The sequence below is a fragment of the Olea europaea genome, chromosome 22 (genome assembly GCF_002742605.1).
Source record: "Olea europaea var. sylvestris chromosome 22, O_europaea_v1, whole genome shotgun sequence".
NCBI lineage: Eukaryota > Viridiplantae > Streptophyta > Magnoliopsida > Lamiales > Oleaceae > Olea > Olea europaea.
The window spans coordinates 6,759,134-6,778,427 of NC_036258.1; the positions used below are offsets into that span (position 1 = coordinate 6,759,134).

The following is a 19,294-nucleotide window of genomic DNA, read 5'->3' on the forward strand; positions in this document are numbered from 1 at the left end:
AGGGCTAAAGTTGTTTTGAGGAGATTGGAATTTATGCAAGTTGACTTACAAAATGATCCCACGAACCTTCAATTACAAAATGATGTGACAAGATTGAGAAAAGAAGCTATGAATCTTTGTGAAGCGAGAATGAGCTTCTACTATCAATAAGCAAAATGTTTCTACTTGAGGGAGAGCGACAAATTTACAAAGTTTTTTTTTCACTCTATGGCTAAGAGAAACATGAAGAGAAAATATGTTCCAATTTTTATAAAAAGGGATATCACTTACTCTACTTCTCAAAGAGAAGTAGCAGAGGAATTCATCCATTTCTACAGTGAATTGTTGGAAAAAGACAGCTTTGGACAGCCCTTCAATGCTAAAATTATGAATATTGGGCCAATATTATCGGAGGAAAATGCCATGTTACTTGATCAAGAAGTCATGAGACATGAAATCAAAGATACCCTATTTAGTATCCGGGATGATAAGTCACGAGGACCGGATGAGTACACTTTATGTTTTTTAAGAAGACTTCGAATATTGTCGGTGAAGAGTTCATGGAGCCAATTGGAGAATTCTTTACTTCGAGGTCTCTCTTCAAGCAAATCAACCACACAATTATTACATTAGTTCCAAAGACTAATCATTCGCATACCGTGGAAGAGTACAGACCGATTGCTTGTTGCAATGTGTTTTATAAAGTTACCACTGAAATTCTATCTTCTCGTTTGAGGTCTATACTTGGTTCAATTGTTGATCAAGCTCAAGCCACATTTGTGGAGGGTAGAAGCATGGTGGAAAATATTCACTTGGCCCAAGAGCTCTTAAGGTAATATAACCGAAAGAGAGTATCTCCTAGGTGCCTTCTCAAAATTGATTTGAAGAAAGTTTATGATTCGATAAACTGGAATTTTCTTAAAAGGTCCTTGAGGGGTTGCAGTTCCCTACTACATTCATTGATTGGGTAAAGCGGTTTATTACTACTCCTACATACTCTATTACACTTAATGGTAGCCGTGATGGTTTCATTAAGGGAAGAAAAGGCCTTTGTTAAGGTGATCCTCTTTTCTCCATTCTTTAATATTTTTCTAGGATGTTGAAGGGAGCTATCTTGAATAGTGAGTTCAATTTTCATCCTAAATGTGCATCGTTAAAGGTTACTCACTTGGCATTTGCGGATGAATTAATGCTCTTTGCTAGAGGGGAAGTTATGTCGATTAAAATTTTGTTGAATTGCTTATCTAGCTTTGGTGATATGTCGGGACTTAAAATAAATGTTGACAAGTCTTGCTTATATACCGTTGGTATGCATGGACAAGAGTTGGGGGATATTCTTGCTCTTACTAACATTCCCAAAGGTTCCATGCCATTCCAATACTTGGGGATTCCACTTGCGGCGAGAAAATTGAAAGTAAGCTCATATGAATCCATCATCAATAAAATCTCATCTTAAATTGGTGGTTGGTCTTGTGCCTCTATATCTTATGCGAGGAGAGTGGAGCTTATAAGAGCAGTTCTTCAAAGAGTGGAATGTTTTTTGTTATCAATTTTTCCCATTCCAGCTGCGATTACCTCTAAACTTATTAGCTTATGCCGAAATTTCCTATGGGGATCAAAAAACCATTGATGGCTTGGAGAAACATTTGCCTTCCTAAGCATGAAGGTGGGCTCGATTTTAGAGACGTTAAAAGCTGAAATTTTGCACTTTTCTACAAAACTCTTTGGAATGTACATAGCAAAAAGGATTCCCTTTGGATTGAATGGGTCAATCATTTTTTCCTTCAAGGGAAGGACATTTGGGAATGCAAGGTGAATAAAGATTACTCTCTCTTACTTAAAAAGGTGTTGGAAATTAGGGATAGTATCTTGGGAGTTGAAGGCATGCTCCAGGCCGATATGGACAAACTGCTTTGTTGGACGGAGACTGGGAATTTTTGCATCTCGACTGCCTATGGTTTCTTCAAGCCGAAGGGCACTAAGGTTGTATGGGTAGCGACTATTTGGAATACATCCATTACTCCTAAGCATGCCTTCATTCTTTGGTTGGCTGTTCAGACCAAACTCCTTACCAAGGAAAAAATTCAGTATTTGGATTTAGACCGTAGATGTGAACTTTGTGGATTAACGGAGGAGACAGTACAACATCCATTTTTCTCCCGTCCTTTCAGTAGTTCTATTTGGGGAATAATTCGAAGGTGGTTGGCCATTACATGTACAATGTCCACCTTGCCGAGTGCAATGAAATGGATGAGAAAGGAGGCACAGGGAATGACTTGGTAAAGCAAAGTTAAGAAAATTGCACTTACTACTTCAGTTTATTACATTTGGATAGCTAGGAACAAGAAAATTTTTGAAGATCTTGTGCCACACGTTGATTGTGCTGTAGGTAGGATTAAAATGCACATATATAAAGTTATGTTCACTTCGTATCCGAATGCTTTAATTCATCATGAATCATTAGCTTTGGCCTCTTAGCTATTATAGTTTGTATGCCATTTCTTTTTACTACTTCAGTATGTTCGGTGTATTTGTAATTGACTCTTGATGTTTGTTTTGTCCGGATGTATTTGGTATACTTGTACAGGATGTTTTGATCTATAAAATTTATATTTACCCCAAAAAAAAAGAGAGAGAGACTATTCTGTTCAGAAGAAGGGATTTGACTTCCATGTCGGACACGTGTATCAATGCAGCCCGTCAAATACAAAAAAAGAAAAAAATAAAATATATAATTTTTTATTTAATCTACTCCCGTCCACTGATTCAGTCTAGAAATCGGATATTTACAGAAATGACACTTGTGACACTCTTTGTAACGGCGACGAAACTCGCCGGAATTCTAGTTTCCGTCACAGTCGCCGCCAATGCCTTTTCCTTCTCCCGGTTCCGAAAAAGGAACTTGAAGCCTTTTCGTTCTCCCATCGATGAGTCTTCCGATATTCTCGCCGTATTCAACGTCAATCCGACCGCCGGTAATTTCAATTTTTTTCTTTATCTTTTAATGTTAAATGGGTTTTCTAGAATATTAAGTATATATTTAAAAAAAATAAAAAATTCTGCATAAACCGGAATTTTTTTTTAAAAAGTTGACCGCCCCGGCCCCCATGTCCTTCCGCCCCTGAGACGACCTGACCCATTTAAGAACAGCCACGTGTCGGTTCTTAATTGGGTCTGAGTTACTGCAACTGGCTTAAACCCAGCCTGTTGGCAGGATTATATAAAATAAATTTGTTTGCAGGTCCATAAGTATTCGGGTTCGATTTAACTGTTTGCAGGAAATGCATATGTTTCTTTAATTTCAAACATGTTTCTCAGCAAGAAATGGAAAGAAACCTCACAAATGGAAGAAAAGGTAAGTTAAAATATATGTATTTGATATAGATTTGGGAGAGTCCTACCTCAAAAAGTTAGCTAAGTTAGCTGTTGTAGTCGATGAGCCCAAATCTATATAAATTACTCACCGAAAGTCCATATATTTTTATGTGGGATTCAAGTCCCATATCATGTAATGAGAACCATGATAATCTACCACGCTCTGTGATCGCAATGCCCACATCGGACTGACTTTGCACTAGTTTATGACTAGTCTTGGACGAACATTGCCATGCGGACATCACCATTAGTGTCGCTTAATTGAAACTGGTAGACATGATGCATGCTCTGATACCATTGATATAGATCTTGGAAGAGCCATATGTTAAATAGCTGTTGAAGCTGGAGAACCAAAATCTATATAAACCACACACGGAAAGTTCATACTTTTGATGTAGGATTTTTGTCTCATAACTTGCAATGAGAACAATGACAGTATTCATTAGATATTATTCCACTAGTACTTTTGAGGATTTAATACAAGTAGCAAATTTTTTTCTCAATTTTGCATAATTTGAATTGTTAATGTATTAGTTAATAAGATAGGATTCTATCACTGTTAGCTTAGAAATATTTTTTGAATAAACGTCCTTTGTTAGTATTCTATTACGGTTAATGCTTCCTGATTCCAGTAGTGGATGCAAAAGTTCTGAAAGAAGTCAAAGTTTTTGGGGCAATGTTCAAGGCACCGAGCATATATGATAACACATAATTTTTGTTAGCTTAGAAACAATATAAATTAACAGTGTCAATGCTTACATTCTAATATAAAATTATTTATTCCTGAGAGACGAAGAGTGGACAAGATCATTATTTTGGAATCATTATAGTATCACGTATTATTCCCTAATAAATTTTGTTGGACCTAGATTACCCTTAACTATTGTTCTAAAAGCTCCATTAGTTTTTATTTAGGTTTTAAAAAAAAAAAAAAAAAAAAAACCTAGGTAAAAAAGTTTTTATGCAATTTTTTTTTTCTATGTACCAGCCAGTATAAAAGATCTTTTTGTGACCCTTGGCTTCATGTACATTCACATTATAATTTTTGTGATTTATGGCGAAATTTTAGTTCAATCTTCAGTACAAATTGATTTGAGCTACACATTGTTTTAGTTGGGTGGTTGTATTTTGGAAGGACAAGTCATGAGATTTTTCTTGCATTAGTCCCTTGAAAGGGGACTTGAATTTCCTCAAACTGAACGTGATATCTATATCTCTAACTAATTGTTTCCGTGTTTGTTTCTCAATATCATATTATTATTTTGTAATCTAAATGTAATTTTTGCAACAATTTTTTAGGAGGAACAGACAATGTTGAATGTTGATCGAGTTAGTATTTGCTATGATGCCCTAGTTTGACAACCATTATTTGAAAACTCCTTTTTCTACACACTCATTTTCAATCACATTTACACAATAAAATATTCTGCACATAAAACGAAAACTTTTTTCTATATTTTAACCACAAATTTTCCTAAAAATCATTATTCAAAACATTATTTTGGCCAAATAATGGCCATAAAAACAGGGTCTTAACCCATTGTGGGGAGTCATATCTTCACTAGAGAATTTTCGCAGCTTAAAATTTTAGTATATTCCCCTAGTTATTTTTTGAATATAATTTGTCGGTTTATTATGTAATCTTTTCTTGGATTATAACTTCCATTCACATGAATATGACATGAGAAATATTATGTGATTTTCTGTAGAGGGAGACACAGGGTTCTTTTTTGGATTAGCAACAGCCCCAGCTCATGTGGAAGACAGGCTCGATGATGCTTGGCTTCAGTTTGCAGAAGAAAAGCCCTGTGACCAACCAGAGTCTCAGGAAGGCTCTAGACCAGTGGATCCAATATTGGCTTCAGCTGCTGGGGATGGTGGTTCTCAGCAAGCTTTTCCACCTGAAGGAGAAGCTAGTAAGACCATCAAAAGAAAGAAGTCGATTAAGGTATCTATGGAAGCAAGAATTAGAGGAATTGAGAAATTCGTAGAAATAGAAGAACCGGCCTCAGATGAAGAATGTCATCATACTGTCGCCTCCTGGCATAATGTTCCACACCCGTACGCCCCATATTTCTTGCATAATTTCTGAAAAACTAAGTGCTGATTAATCTTGAGCAGTTATACTCAGAAACCCTCTCAGGCCTATCTGATAATAATCTGGATTGACATTTTTCACTTTGACATTTTTTTCTCATGAGATCTTGTGGATGCTACATTTCTTTGTAAAAATTATCTGTTTGGCCTAGGAACCAATGCATGGACTGTAATCATTTTCAGGGAAGAGAGATTAAGGTTTTGGTCTGATCCTGATACAGAACTAAAATTGGCTAAAGATACAGGTGTGCAAGTCTTTAGAATGGGAATAGATTGGACAAGGGTCATGCCCGAGGAGCCAGTGAGTGGTTCAAAAGCAACTGTAAGTATCTCCTTCTGAATTACCATGAGCCTAATATATGAAAATAGAAATGCTTGCATAATAGAGTTCCCTATATGTGGTTACATTGAGGGTCATGCCGTAAAATATAGAAAATGTGTGTTCATCTTGTATGTTCACAATGCCATATGCTTCACTCGAAAAATAGAAATTCAAATTTGATGACCTGTAATATTTTTGTTTATCACTGATGTGATATATTGACTTCTCCATTATATAATGATGAGACATATGGATTTATCTGACCAGCTCCTTTAGGTCAACTTTGCAGCATTGGAGCGATATAAATGGATAATCAGAAGAGTTCAGTCATATGGGATGAAAGTAATGCTGACATTGTTTCATCATTCTTTGCCACCATGGGCAGCAGAGTATGGAGGGTGGAAGCTGGAAAAGACTGTTGACTATTTTTTGGAGTTTACCAGGTCAAGCTTCATAAGTAGCAGAGTCATTACTTTTTTTGCTGGTCTGGTTATTATTATATGTGTTTCTGATAACATCATAACTTTTTCTCATGAATCTTCATAATGCAACTCTAAAGTAAACTGTGAGCTACCAAATTGCAAGTTATGTGCAGTTGTCTGAAAATGCTTGTATGGTTTGATTTTCTTATGACTCAAAGTTAAAAAATGTCTAATGTTTGATTCAATCAGTCAGAGTCATATAACTTTTGATGTTATCAAAAGTCAAAACAAAAACGTCTGACAAGGGGGTGTTATGTTGAACCATAACCTTGTGCTTTTGGTTAATTCTGACCTGAGCACTTAACCCCAGTTTGGTTTGGATAAAAATTAAATTTTTAGTAGATTTTGATAAAATTTGATGAATTGTGTGGTTAAAAAGTTGTGGGTCCCATGAAATGTGTGTTTGAAAGGGAAAAATGAGTTTTAAGAAATGGGGGCAAAACAGGGGCTTAGTATGAAACCCACAATGTGCAGTGCTTATCATGTTATGAAAGCATTCTTTCTCATCCATTTTGCAGGCTCGTTGTGGACACTGTATCAGATCTGGTGGACTATTGGGTGACGTTTAATGAGCCTCATGTTTTTTGTATGCTCACTTACTGTGCCGGTGCATGGCCTGGTGGTAATCCTGATATGCTTGAGGTTGCCACTTCAGCTTTACCTACTGGTGTCTTTAACCAGGCCATGCATTGGATTGCAATTGCACACTCAGAGGCTTACAATTATATCCATGCAAAAAGGTATTAACCATTTTTCCTTCTCTTCATGTTACACTCCATGTTGGATTGAGGAGAGGTTTCTGAGTCTTTGCACTAAATATATTGCTTCATTTTGTAATCTTGGAGATATTTTACCGAAATATTCACATGTATCTGATGAGATGAAAAAACCCGACTTCCATTTTACTTAGAAATCATTACTTTGTGAGCATAGCACAAAGGGATCTGATTTCTGGCTTCCCTGAGATTTTGTTCACCATCCTTTATTTTATCGATCATGAGTCTTGTAAGTTATTTATACTTTTGTTTTGTTTCAGCACACTCCCGAGCACACTTATTGGAGTGGCACACCACGTATCATTTATGCGACCATATGGCCTCTTCGACATTGCTGCTGTGTCAGTGGCTAATTCATTAACTCTTTTTCCTTTCCTGGATAGTATTTCTGACAAGATGGATTACATCGGGATAAACTACTATGGACAGGTTTTTTTACTTCTCTAACCAAAAAATGAAACTGGTCATCGTACTTTTATCATCTTGGCATTTACGTTTGGTTCAAATTGAATTCCTTTTTGTGGTCAGGAAGTGGTTTCTGGTGCTGGATTGAAACTTGTGGAGACTGATGAATATAGTGAATCTGGACGTGGGGTGTATCCTGATGGCTTGTACCGTGTGCTGCTACATTTTCATGAAAGATATGAACATCTTGGTGTGCCATTTATAATTACTGAAAATGGTGTATCTGACGAGACAGATTTGATCAGGAGACCTTATCTGCTGGAACATCTATTGGCAACTTATGCTGCAATGATCATGGTTTTGATTGTGAACTTTGCTTATAAATACTCTACCTTCAAGAACTTTATGTTGAATTTTTTTACATAGACCTCTTCTTGGTGTCATTATAGGGCGTTCCTGTCCTTGGATACCTGTTCTGGACTATATCTGACAACTGGGAATGGGCTGATGGCTATGGTCCAAAATTTGGATTGGTTGCAGTTGATCGTTCCAATAATCTTGCGCGGCTTCCACGTCCATCATATCATTTATTTTCGAAAGTAACAATTTATCTTTTCATCAGTCAAATCAAGACTGTATCTGGCTAGTAAAGTAGTTACTGACACCCTCATGACAGGTGGTGACCTCGGGGAAGATTACACGCCTAGATAGAGCATGTGCATGGCATGAACTTCTAAGAGCTGCTAAAGATAAAAAAACAAGGCCATTTTATCGAGCAGTTAATAAAAATGGTTTGATGTACGCTGGTAATATTTTCAGAACTTGACTATTTTGGACGTGTAATTGTTTCTCACTTGTTCTTACCTTCATTTAGTTGACTACCTTCTTCAATCAGTAAAATAGAGACCCTTGAGCATATTCTTCTAGATTTGCTAGAGTGATTGGCTTCATTAACTGATCCGAGAGTTTCAGTACAGTAGGCGAGTACAAGGAGAATAAATCGAGGTTATTTTATGGCAGTCCAGTTTTTTGACTAAAAGAACTGCCAGTGAACTTGTAAGCATATGAAGGGGAGTCTCTTTCTAGAAGAGCGCTTAAATCATTAGTATTTGTTGAAACCCCTTTGAAAAACCTTTAAATTATAACTAACTATAATTATGGATGTTGTAAACTTGCTCCTAGATAGTTTGTCTCCTTTTTACTTGGAAATAATTTTTCAAAGCCTCAAAAGGATGTCGTTTCTTTTTACTTGGAAGATAGAGAACTTATTGACACGTTTGAGCAGGAAGGATTAGATAGTTCTGAAAAGTATCAAGGAGGGGAAAAAAAAGCTAGTACCCTGTTTATTTATCTCATGGCCACCACTAATGTGGGCTGCTGTTGGACATGTTTCTAGATAGAACAATCAAATTAACGTTTATAAATTTTTTCTCATTTGATTAATTTAGTAATTTTTATTCCACAGCATTTTGTGCCTCCTCATAGCTATCTCTGTCTATATGTTCTTTCAACAGGAGGCCTTGACAAACCAATAATGCGGCCTTATATAGAAAGAGACTGGCGATTTGGACACTATGAAATGGAAGGTCTTCAGGATCCATTAAGCCGTTTTTCGCGAACCATTTTGCGACCTTTGTCCCTTCGGAAGAAGGCATACCCTCAGACAGATATCGAGGATTTGGTTCTTGAGCAGCTTGAACTAAGTGTGTGATAATAAGGACTGTACAGTGAGGTAAGCTTGTTAAACCTTCTGTTCTGTTTCGTGGTCGCTGCATGTTTGGCATGTATTAAGGAACAAAAAGAAATTAAAATTGTACAGGCCTATGCTATCTTGTCCAATACTTCGACCATATATGCTCTTAAGTCTTGATAATTGTTACCACGTTTTACTCTGTGACTGCACTTTGGAATCTGAGTATTGGATTGGATTTTTTTTAACTGTCTGAATGCATTAATTATGAATAATGAGGTTTAAAATTTCTTGTTGCTCTGAGAATTTTGTGGTTATTGCAGATCTAGAAAGGAGATCTCCATATGGCTTTTGAAGGCTTTGATTTAAGTTGTTAATAATAGTTTCACCATGTTCTACCCTTATTTTGATTATGTAAAGTCGAATGATTTGCTGTTTTATGTAATTGTAGACACAGACTTGTATTTACACTCGAGAAAATTTGTTACAAATCTCGTACCACCCTTATAATCCAAGCTCCAAACTACACAAACCTGGGCTTGTTCAAGTATTGAATAATATTATTTAGCACCACTGATGTTTAACTTCAATCTAGGTGGCAACACCAGTGATATTAAATTATATATTCTGTTAAATACAAGGAATTATAATCTATTTAATTGGACCTACGATAGGTAGATATTTGAACTGGTGTTCAACGAGTTGAGATATGTTGTTCAATTTTTGCTAACGTTCAATTTTTCTCTAACTACTCCTTTTGCTTAAAAATAGGCGACATTTTAATGTAAAATAATATGTCAATAATTGGTGAATAGCAAATTAAATATTTCAATTCGTGCTCAATTGGAATTCTCAAATATTATTCAACTTCCTTCAGTCTATTAACATTGAGTCAGCCCACTAACGGTCGAATATTGCTTAAAAAAATCGAGAAGTACGTTTATTATTGGCAAAATCAATCATTTCCATCTTTTATAAAAAGTTTCTTCTATTCTAATTTGTTTCTTTGTTTGTCTTTGTGCAAATGTGCATTAAATATGAGCAGGAAAGCTGTCGATATGGAGCCACTCAAATGCTGTTTATGCTTTTATAATGCAAGACAAATGTACCGGTCATCACGGGAGGCCATATATTACTACTTTTTCGTCTTTTACATAATTTAAGGGTCTGTTTGGACAACATAGTTCTTCATAGGGTGGCATCAACCTGCCAAAAAAAAAAAAAATAATTATAATAAAAAAAATAATAATAATAATAATTAATTTTAATCATGTATTTAATGGGATTAACAATTTTTCAATTACACGTTTTATCATTTTTTTTAATCAAAATTTACTAAAAAATTGATTTTAATATTCAGCCGTCGAGGGCTACATTCTCATTAACTATCTTGAAGTACTTTTATAATTATTTAATCAAATTGTTGAGCACGCACAAATAAAGGATTAGAATAAAGTTGCTCATCCCGAGATTGAATCCAAGGGCCGAGGTGGCGTGACCTTGGCTCTTGATTTGATAGTGGTAGGCCACATGTGATGCAAGATCGAGGGCTGAGGTGGCCTGGAGCCCAACTCGGGATTTAATCCCGAGTTGTGTAGAAGAGTTGAAAGGACTATAATCAAAAGATCGAGTAAAGATGCCAACTCATAGACGCAACAATTACTACAGTATGAAAAAAATACAATATTGATGTGGACCAAACCAATAGAATCCAATTTGAACACTCTAGTAGGGTGACAAGCAGAAACCTAAAGTGACTTTTACATGTTTATTTTGACTCGACCAGTCACATGAATCTTGATTATATAAGTTGATGGATATATTTCAGAAACCTAAAGTGACTTTTAAATGTTTATTATTTTGACTAGACCAGTGACATGAATCTTGATTATATAAGTTGATGGATATATTTGAGAGTTATTTATAAGTGGCTTAAATTATAAATTGATAAAAAATGAGTGATGAGTAAGAGATTATATTTGTAGGTTTTACAAATCACGATATATGTAGATAAAAAAATTACTCGATTGATGATAAATAGTAGTCAAACATGTGCTAAAATTGCACTCAAGACTCAATCAAATGGTCATTTGTATTACACAAATGAGTTGAGATCTGCTATTCAAAATTTGTTGTCCATCCAATAAATGATTGACACATCATTATGTATCGAGTAATGCTATTTAACTTTAGTGACGTTAGATGATAGGTTGAATGAAAGGTGAAATTAAATAATTTAACTCTAGTGGCGTTAGATGATAGGTTGAATGAAAGGTGAAATTAAATGATTTATTTAATTTTATCTATTATTTAATAACACATTAATGTCACATAAATTGGGGCTGTAATTTCAGTTGGGTTAAAAACATTACTTTTATAAATTAGCATATCCAACTATTTTCTCACTATCACTTTGCTTAAAATTATGTGACATTTTAATGTAAAATGACGTGTAATTGAGCAACAGCAAATTGAACAACAGTCCAAATTCCACTTGCACTGCCAATCTTTCCTTTGAACGTAACCCATTGACAGCTTGGATTCTTGTATGTATGCCTAAATATCGGTCAAACTCTCCATCATCTCTCTCACTCTATACTTCTCTCCACAGTAAACGCAATAAACTAAACATGGTACTTGCAGGAACAAACCCAAATGAATTCTTATATTTTTTAACTGGTTTTCTTGTTGCATTTATTGCATGCATTAATGCAGAAAATCCCGGTTCCCAGGAACACAGAGTAATTAAGCTACCTGGGCAACCATCAAATCCACCAGTATCTCAGTTTTCAGGGCACATCACTGTAAATGAAGCTCATGGGAGGGCCCTTTTCTACTGGTTTTTTGAAGCTCAGTTCGAGCCTACCAAAAAGCCTCTTCTATTATGGCTTAATGGAGGTAATTAATTATTTTCTTAGGCAAATATAATTTATTATTATTAATTGGATTATTTATCAGTAGTTTTTGATTTGTGTGTGTGATATTTTTGAAGGGCCTGGTTGTTCATCAATTGGATATGGGGCAGCTGTGGAGTTGGGTCCTCTTGTAGTTAGCAAGAAGGGAACTGGTCTTGACTTCAATAACCACTCATGGATTAAAGGTCTCGTGCAGGACTCGAAAGTTTTCATATTATGAACGTTATAGTAGTTTCTTTTTCTTATTTAATACTGTCGAGTAATTTATTCTAATTTTTTAGACATTTAGTTAACGGCAAAATGAGAAGAAATAAGTAAAAGGGAAAGAAAAAGATTAAGCGTAGAGAAAGAAAAGAAACTGATCAATTAGAGGTCTTAACTGACTGTAATTAGACTGGTATTCAAGGATTAAATATCTGGCAGAAGCCAACTTGCTTTTTGTAAAATCTCCTATTATAGTAGTTTCTTTTTCTTATTTAATACTGTCGAGGAGTAATTTGTTCTAATTTTCTAGACTTTTAGGTAACAGTAAAATGAGTAGAAATAAGTAAAAGAGAAAGAAAAGGATTATAAGCAGAGCAAGAAACGAAACTGAATATTGAGGTCTTAACTGATTGTAATTAGACTGGTATTCAAGGATTTATTTTTCTTGCAGAAGCCAATTTGCTTTTTCTGGAATCTCCTATTGGAGTTGGGTTCTCATATTCCAATACATACGTTAGATGATAGGTTGAATGAAAGGTGAAATTAAATAATTTAACTCTAGTGGCGTTAGATGATAGGTTGAATGAAAGGTGAAATTAAATGATTTATTTAATTTTATCTATTATTTAATAACACATTAATGTCACATAAATTGGGGCTGTAATTTCAGTTGGGTTAAAAACATTACTTTTATAAATTAGCATATCCAACTATTTTCTCACTATCACTTTGCTTAAAATTATGTGACATTTTAATGTAAAATGACGTGTAATTGAGCAACAGCAAATTGAACAACAGTCCAAATTCCACTTGCACTGCCAATCTTTCCTTTGAACGTAACCCATTGACAGCTTGGATTCTTGTATGTATGCCTAAATATCGGTCAAACTCTCCATCATCTCTCTCACTCTATACTTCTCTCCACAGTAAACGCAATAAACTAAACATGGTACTTGCAGGAACAAACCCAAATGAATTCTTATATTTTTTAACTGGTTTTCTTGTTGCATTTATTGCATGCATTAATGCAGAAAATCCCGGTTCCCAGGAACACAGAGTAATTAAGCTACCTGGGCAACCATCAAATCCACCAGTATCTCAGTTTTCAGGGCACATCACTGTAAATGAAGCTCATGGGAGGGCCCTTTTCTACTGGTTTTTTGAAGCTCAGTTCGAGCCTACCAAAAAGCCTCTTCTATTATGGCTTAATGGAGGTAATTAATTATTTTCTTAGGCAAATATAATTTATTATTATTAATTGGATTATTTATCAGTAGTTTTTGATTTGTGTGTGTGATATTTTTGAAGGGCCTGGTTGTTCATCAATTGGATATGGGGCAGCTGTGGAGTTGGGTCCTCTTGTAGTTAGCAAGAAGGGAACTGGTCTTGACTTCAATAACCACTCATGGATTAAAGGTCTCGTGCAGGACTCGAAAGTTTTCATATTATGAACGTTATAGTAGTTTCTTTTTCTTATTTAATACTGTCGAGTAATTTATTCTAATTTTTTAGACATTTAGTTAACGGCAAAATGAGAAGAAATAAGTAAAAGGGAAAGAAAAAGATTAAGCGTAGAGAAAGAAAAGAAACTGATCAATTAGAGGTCTTAACTGACTGTAATTAGACTGGTATTCAAGGATTAAATATCTGGCAGAAGCCAACTTGCTTTTTGTAAAATCTCCTATTATAGTAGTTTCTTTTTCTTATTTAATACTGTCGAGGAGTAATTTGTTCTAATTTTCTAGACTTTTAGGTAACAGTAAAATGAGTAGAAATAAGTAAAAGAGAAAGAAAAGGATTATAAGCAGAGCAAGAAACGAAACTGAATATTGAGGTCTTAACTGATTGTAATTAGACTGGTATTCAAGGATTTATTTTTCTTGCAGAAGCCAATTTGCTTTTTCTGGAATCTCCTATTGGAGTTGGGTTCTCATATTCCAATACATCTTCTGATTACACAAAATTAGACGATGGATTTGTAGGTAATTCATTGTCAATGAAAGTCGATAAAAATTGTGTGAGCATGTTTGGCTAAGCTCAAAAAAAGTAGTATCAGTTTTTTGATCATTTTTCTTGCTTTTAAGTTAAAAAATTTACTTCTTTCAAAGTAACTCGTAACTGAATAATTGACTTATTTTCAATTTTGATTCAAAAAAATACTTATTTTAAGAATTACTATTTACTTATAAGCAAACGTTTTAAGCTTAGCCAAACATGTTGACATAATATCTTGAATTGTCATTGGGATATATGTTGTGTTATATATGCATTTTGAGTCTCCCTTCAGCTGAGGATGCCTACAACTTTTTGGTGAATTGGCTGAAAAAATTCCCACAATTCAAAAGTCATGAATTTTTCATATCGGGGGAGAGTTATGCAGGTTAGATGAACATTATCCTGAACTTTGTTTCTGGCACAAATCAATATTGATCGACTATGTCTCTTACCTGAGGCTACATTTATTGTGTTATTTGCAGGCCATTATGTTCCTCAACTGGCAGAACTTGTATACGACAGGAATAAGAGAAGAAAGACATATCCATTCATTAATCTAAAAGGTTTCATAGTACGTTTGACTTTCATCCTTGGTCTTTTCAGTTACATTTTACAAATTGTGTGATTACGCCAGGAAATTTGAGCATGATTTGTTGGAAGTAGTAAATACTTGGTACTAAAGTATTTGATGATTTTCAGGTAGGAAATCCGGAAACAAATGACTATTATGATTATAAAGGACTTCTTGAGTATGCGTGGAGCCACACTATAATTTCAGATCAAGAGTACAATAAAGCTAGACGAGATTGTAACTTCCATCTCGAGAACTGGTCAAGCAAATGTAACATCGCCATGTCTCCAGTCTTCAATAGATACAACGAGATCGACATTTACAATATCTATGTCCCATCGTGTGTTCTCAACAAGACATCATCTTCTGCTTATGGTATTACTGGTGGGACTGAATTTTCAAATGCTCAGGTGATTCTTGAAACTAGGCATTTTTTGGCATGTTTGATAAGTTAGATTTTCTGTGGCACGGACACTCTAATTAGAGTAACGTGTCCGTGTCCGACACTTGTCAATACATACATTTTTCGGACACTCTACAATAATCATTTTTCCTTTTTACGATAACCATTATGTTATTAGTAAATAATAAATAAGCACTCATATTTAAAAAATTTCAACAAGAAAAATCAATAATAAGTATAAAATTAAATTTAAACCATATAAATGAAGAATTTAAAGAATTTAATAAACGTGTCGACGATGTGTCATACCAGTACTTTTTTGAAAAATCACGAGTCGACATATTTGACACGTATCGTGTCGGACACGTGTCCGTGTTGGTGCATCATAGGTTAGATTGAATAGTATTCGACAGTATTGAGGAAGAAAAATAAGTTAAAATGTTATCTAGTATTGCATACCAAACATAGCCTTTATGTTAATCATATGTCGCGTTACAAGCTAGCTAGAAGCACTTTTTGAAGGCTGATATATTATCAGGCACAAAATTATGGGTTCAGGAGGATGAAACGGATCCCGGGAGGGTATGAACCCTGCTATTCTACATATGCTGAAGCATATTTCAACAGGAAGGATGTTCAAGTTGCCCTCAATGTGAACTCCGTGGGAGAGGGCGCTAGCGTAAAATGGACAGTCTGCAGGTAAGTTAGCTTTCTGGCACTTTTTCGTTCATCAATAGATTATTCACTTCTACTTGACATATTATCTTTCGTTGACTGTTATTCTCGATAACCTTTCCATTTTAAATTGTTCACTGCAGTGATTCTATATTTAGGGCTTATAATTATACTGTATTTTCCATCTTTCCTATATACAAAAAGCTTATCAGAGGTGGAATGAGGATTTGGATTTACAGGTACCTGTTTTCCTCTATTACTATTACTATCAGTAGTTTTTACTTCTTAATTCATTTGCATTTTTGTGTTCATTTAAAGCATCTTTTTTGGTTAACATAACTTCTTGAAACATTATAGAAATCGGGTAAACAAGTATATAGTTTGTGCAAATCCAACGACGACAAACTAAGCCTATCTTTGGGTAAACTAAAATCTTATTGTCAATAAATTTGGTCCGTTCAGTTCATTGCTACATTTTCCAAAATCCAAGGCATCTAGATCCTTATGAATGGGAAAGGTTGATCTTATAAAGAAATATTACTCTTATTTCATTCATTTTTTCGTAAAATATAGCAATTAATTGTAATGGTATCAACACGTTCATGGACTATTTGGTGTTTTTGTAACAGTGGAGATGCAGATGGCCGAGTGCCGGTCATAGGTTCAAGATACTGTGTTGAAGCTCTAAAACTGCCCCTCAAGACTCCGTGGACTTCTTGGTTCCACAACCATCAGGTTTGTCTTGATAAACTGTGACTCGGTTAGAACACAATTTTTTGTTTTTTCAAAAACTATTTTATGCTGTTTATCTTCAATATAGTCTCTACTTGAGTCTATATTGCAATAATTTTTCCCTAAAACTTAGCCAGACTTGACAAGAAGCTTGGTTCTATGTGTTCAAGTATTTAGAGAATAAAGAGGAAAATGTTATGAAAAATGAAAAATACAAGTGGCCGGGTACTTGAGACATGTGTAAGTATTATTGCCAATTCATAGTTGCAGAACTCAATTTGTGACGTTGCCTGTGGTCGCTTATGACCCGTTTTCATTGACGTTTTCTTGTCATCAAACATGTTTTCTTGTAGAACAATGTGAAATTGGAAATTATGTCTGTAGCAATGGTTGCTTTACTGGTTTTGTCAAAATACCTTAAGAGACGTGTTTGGTTAGGAGGATTGGAAGAATCGATCACTATTAAAGGGAGAGAGAGAGAGGAAAAAAAAAAGTAGTAGTAGGAATCACATTGTTTGCGTACCAACCATGCCCCAGAGTTTTAACGTCTTCCAACGGGTTTTGCAGTAGATTCTAACTCTAGCATGCAAGGTTCCAAGAAACTAGCATGTTTTGCCCTTTTTCTTCAGTCCAAAAATTGTACCTCAATATTTTGCTAATGTACAATGAACGAGATTTTCTCTACTAACAAATACAAGAAGTCCTAAGAATTTATGTTATTCTGTTTTGTAAAATGCAGGTAGCAGGGAGGATAGTGGAATACGAGGGCTTGACTTTTGTAACAGTTAGAGGGGCCGGTCATCTTGTACCTCTGAACAAGCCCAACGAGGCCCTCACCTTAATCCGTTCCTTCTTGTCCGGTGACAATCTCCGTACTCATAGATGAAGCTCTCATCAACCGTACTTGTCCGGTGAATGATTTTTAACTGGTGTAAAAAATTCAAAGAACAAAATAATAGAAATTGTTTCTTTTCTATTTTCAAATTTGGCTTCTAAATAATAAAAAATAAAGGTTCTTGAAACATTGTAAAGAATGATTTTTTGAACTTTTATTATCTATATGTAGAAGTTTTTCGGTTGTAAGAAATAAGATTTGACCAATATATTTCGGATAATGTTTGCATCTATTGTCTTGTTGCACCTGCTGACACCGAGTTAACCGATTTTTATTCACTACATACCGTCATTGCTGCTTCTCCATGAAGAGGAGTTTATGATCCCTGGGCCTTTTAAATCCACGCGGCTTTACTCCATTAACTTTCAATCATTGAAGAAAATTCTTCGTTGCTGCTTCCTATAAGAGTTTGTCAACATCTCTAGATTTTCTTCTCTGGGACTGTACCTTATTTTTGTTAAATTAGTACTTTTGATGCATGTTCGACATGAGAATTGGATATTAAAAGATAGTGTTGTACAACAATTAGTTGAGTGTTTAAGTTGCAGAATATAATTGCCCTTTCTACTATCATTGGAGCTAGCATACGAAATTTTCCGTTGAAGGGTTCCACTATCAGGGCGGCCCTTGCGAGCGATATTCACTTTCAAGAGTCATGAGCCTACGCCTATACCATTACTCTCGAAGAGTTCATCAAAGAGCTAAGGGATGAGAGGAGGTGGAATTTCTTTCAACTAGAACATTTATTACAACATCTTAAAACACTTAATATTACAGAAAATGACAGAGAATTCGGCTAAGAGCAGGAGATGAGCTTCGGGCCGCACATTGCTATGATCAACACTAGCAAAGTGATGATATGCTAGTAATCCTTCTTGAAATTGGGTCAAAAGTGTGAGAATAATGTGTTGTGTTGTGTTGTGATGGAGCATTATTTACTTTGTAAAGGATTCTATTTATCCTACATAAATCAAGTATATATAGGTTCGTTATCATTTCATCATATTGACCTTGGAGGATGGAATCTTGATACTTAAGAAGATAAGAATCAGAATTCGACTAATACGTTAACGAATAATATTCTGATCAAGACATTGAAGTTGTGTGCAGATTTGCCAGTTCTTCAAAAGTATTGTAATACTTAAAACTTTTGTTTGATTGTTGATGAATCTGAAGATGTAGATTTTGTAATTGTAGCTGATTTTTTTGAAGAGAGAACGGATATTGGAAATTTTTGTTTTGCTTTTGTTTTGTATTTTTTGACATTGTGGGCTATTACAACATATTGTCTTCCTACTTTTTAAGATGTGATGGGTCAAAAGTGTCAAAATACATTTAAAGTTAATCAAGAAAACAATAAATTTGGGACAACGAAAGTTTTCATCTTTGAAATTATTGGTCCTTGGAACTCAAAACCTTTAGAAATATTATGTTCAATGTAAAATGAGTTGATACATCTATAATCAATATTTATAATATATTAATCACTTCAAGTGAAAATCATTTTTTGGACGATTTTAATCTTACTAGAATTCAATTATTTCAATAATACCTTACTTTTCGTTTTTCAATATATATCTATGATATATTAAATATTATGTCACTTCAAGTGAGAATCATTTTTTTTGAACGATTTTAATCATACTATAATTCAATTATATTAATAATACCTTGCTTTTCATTTTTAATATATAATAAATACTACAAAATTCTTGTAATATATGAATTTCGTGTTATTAATTTTCAATTAATTAACATTTTCATTAATCTAGATTTAA

At 34.6% G+C, this 19,294-nt stretch overlaps 3 protein-coding genes across 8 annotated transcripts; all 3 read left to right on the forward strand.

Moving 5' to 3' along the window:
- Positions 1-1,608: 1,608 nt before the first annotated feature.
- Positions 1,609-2,262, forward strand: LOC111371100. The gene is made up of 2 exons (XM_022993010.1): positions 1,609-1,645; positions 1,769-2,262. Exons 1-2 carry the CDS (start codon positions 1,609-1,611, stop codon positions 2,260-2,262), a joined length of 531 nt encoding a protein of 176 aa, XP_022848778.1.
- Positions 2,263-2,732: 470 nt separating this feature from the next.
- On the forward strand, positions 2,733-9,710 carry LOC111371565 (beta-glucosidase-like SFR2, chloroplastic). Of its 2 annotated transcripts, none has more exons than XM_022993618.1 (11): positions 2,733-2,954; positions 5,064-5,415; positions 5,635-5,773; positions 6,050-6,216; positions 6,774-6,995; positions 7,292-7,460; positions 7,560-7,793; positions 7,886-8,035; positions 8,113-8,242; positions 8,951-9,168; positions 9,450-9,710. In XM_022993618.1, exons 1-10 carry the CDS (start codon positions 2,774-2,776, stop codon positions 9,145-9,147), a joined length of 1,941 nt encoding a protein of 646 aa, XP_022849386.1. In that variant the 5' UTR covers positions 2,733-2,773; the 3' UTR covers positions 9,148-9,168; positions 9,450-9,710. The 2 variants fall into 2 exon arrangements, with proteins under 2 accessions (XP_022849386.1, XP_022849387.1); XM_022993619.1 differs by having other exon boundaries at positions 5,064-5,302.
- Positions 9,711-11,643: 1,933 nt separating this feature from the next.
- Positions 11,644-17,748, forward strand: LOC111371566 (serine carboxypeptidase-like 26). Of its 5 annotated transcripts, XM_022993624.1 has the most exons (12): positions 11,646-11,759; positions 11,859-12,024; positions 12,119-12,226; positions 12,697-12,754; positions 14,190-14,227; positions 14,533-14,625; positions 14,723-14,811; positions 14,940-15,221; positions 15,753-15,913; positions 16,033-16,128; positions 16,519-16,624; positions 17,361-17,748. In XM_022993624.1, the coding sequence occupies exons 1-12, from the start codon at positions 11,679-11,681 to the stop codon at positions 17,505-17,507; spliced, it is 1,425 nt and encodes a 474-aa protein (XP_022849392.1). In that variant the 5' UTR covers positions 11,646-11,678; the 3' UTR covers positions 17,508-17,748. The 5 variants fall into 5 exon arrangements, with proteins under 5 accessions (XP_022849389.1, XP_022849390.1, XP_022849392.1 ...); XM_022993621.1 differs by having other exon boundaries at positions 11,644-12,024; XM_022993623.1 differs by lacking the exons at positions 11,646-11,759; positions 11,859-12,024; positions 12,119-12,226; positions 12,697-12,754 and adding exons at positions 13,083-13,194; positions 13,294-13,459; positions 13,554-13,661 and having other exon boundaries at positions 14,132-14,227.
- Positions 17,749-19,294: the final 1,546 nt, after the last annotated feature.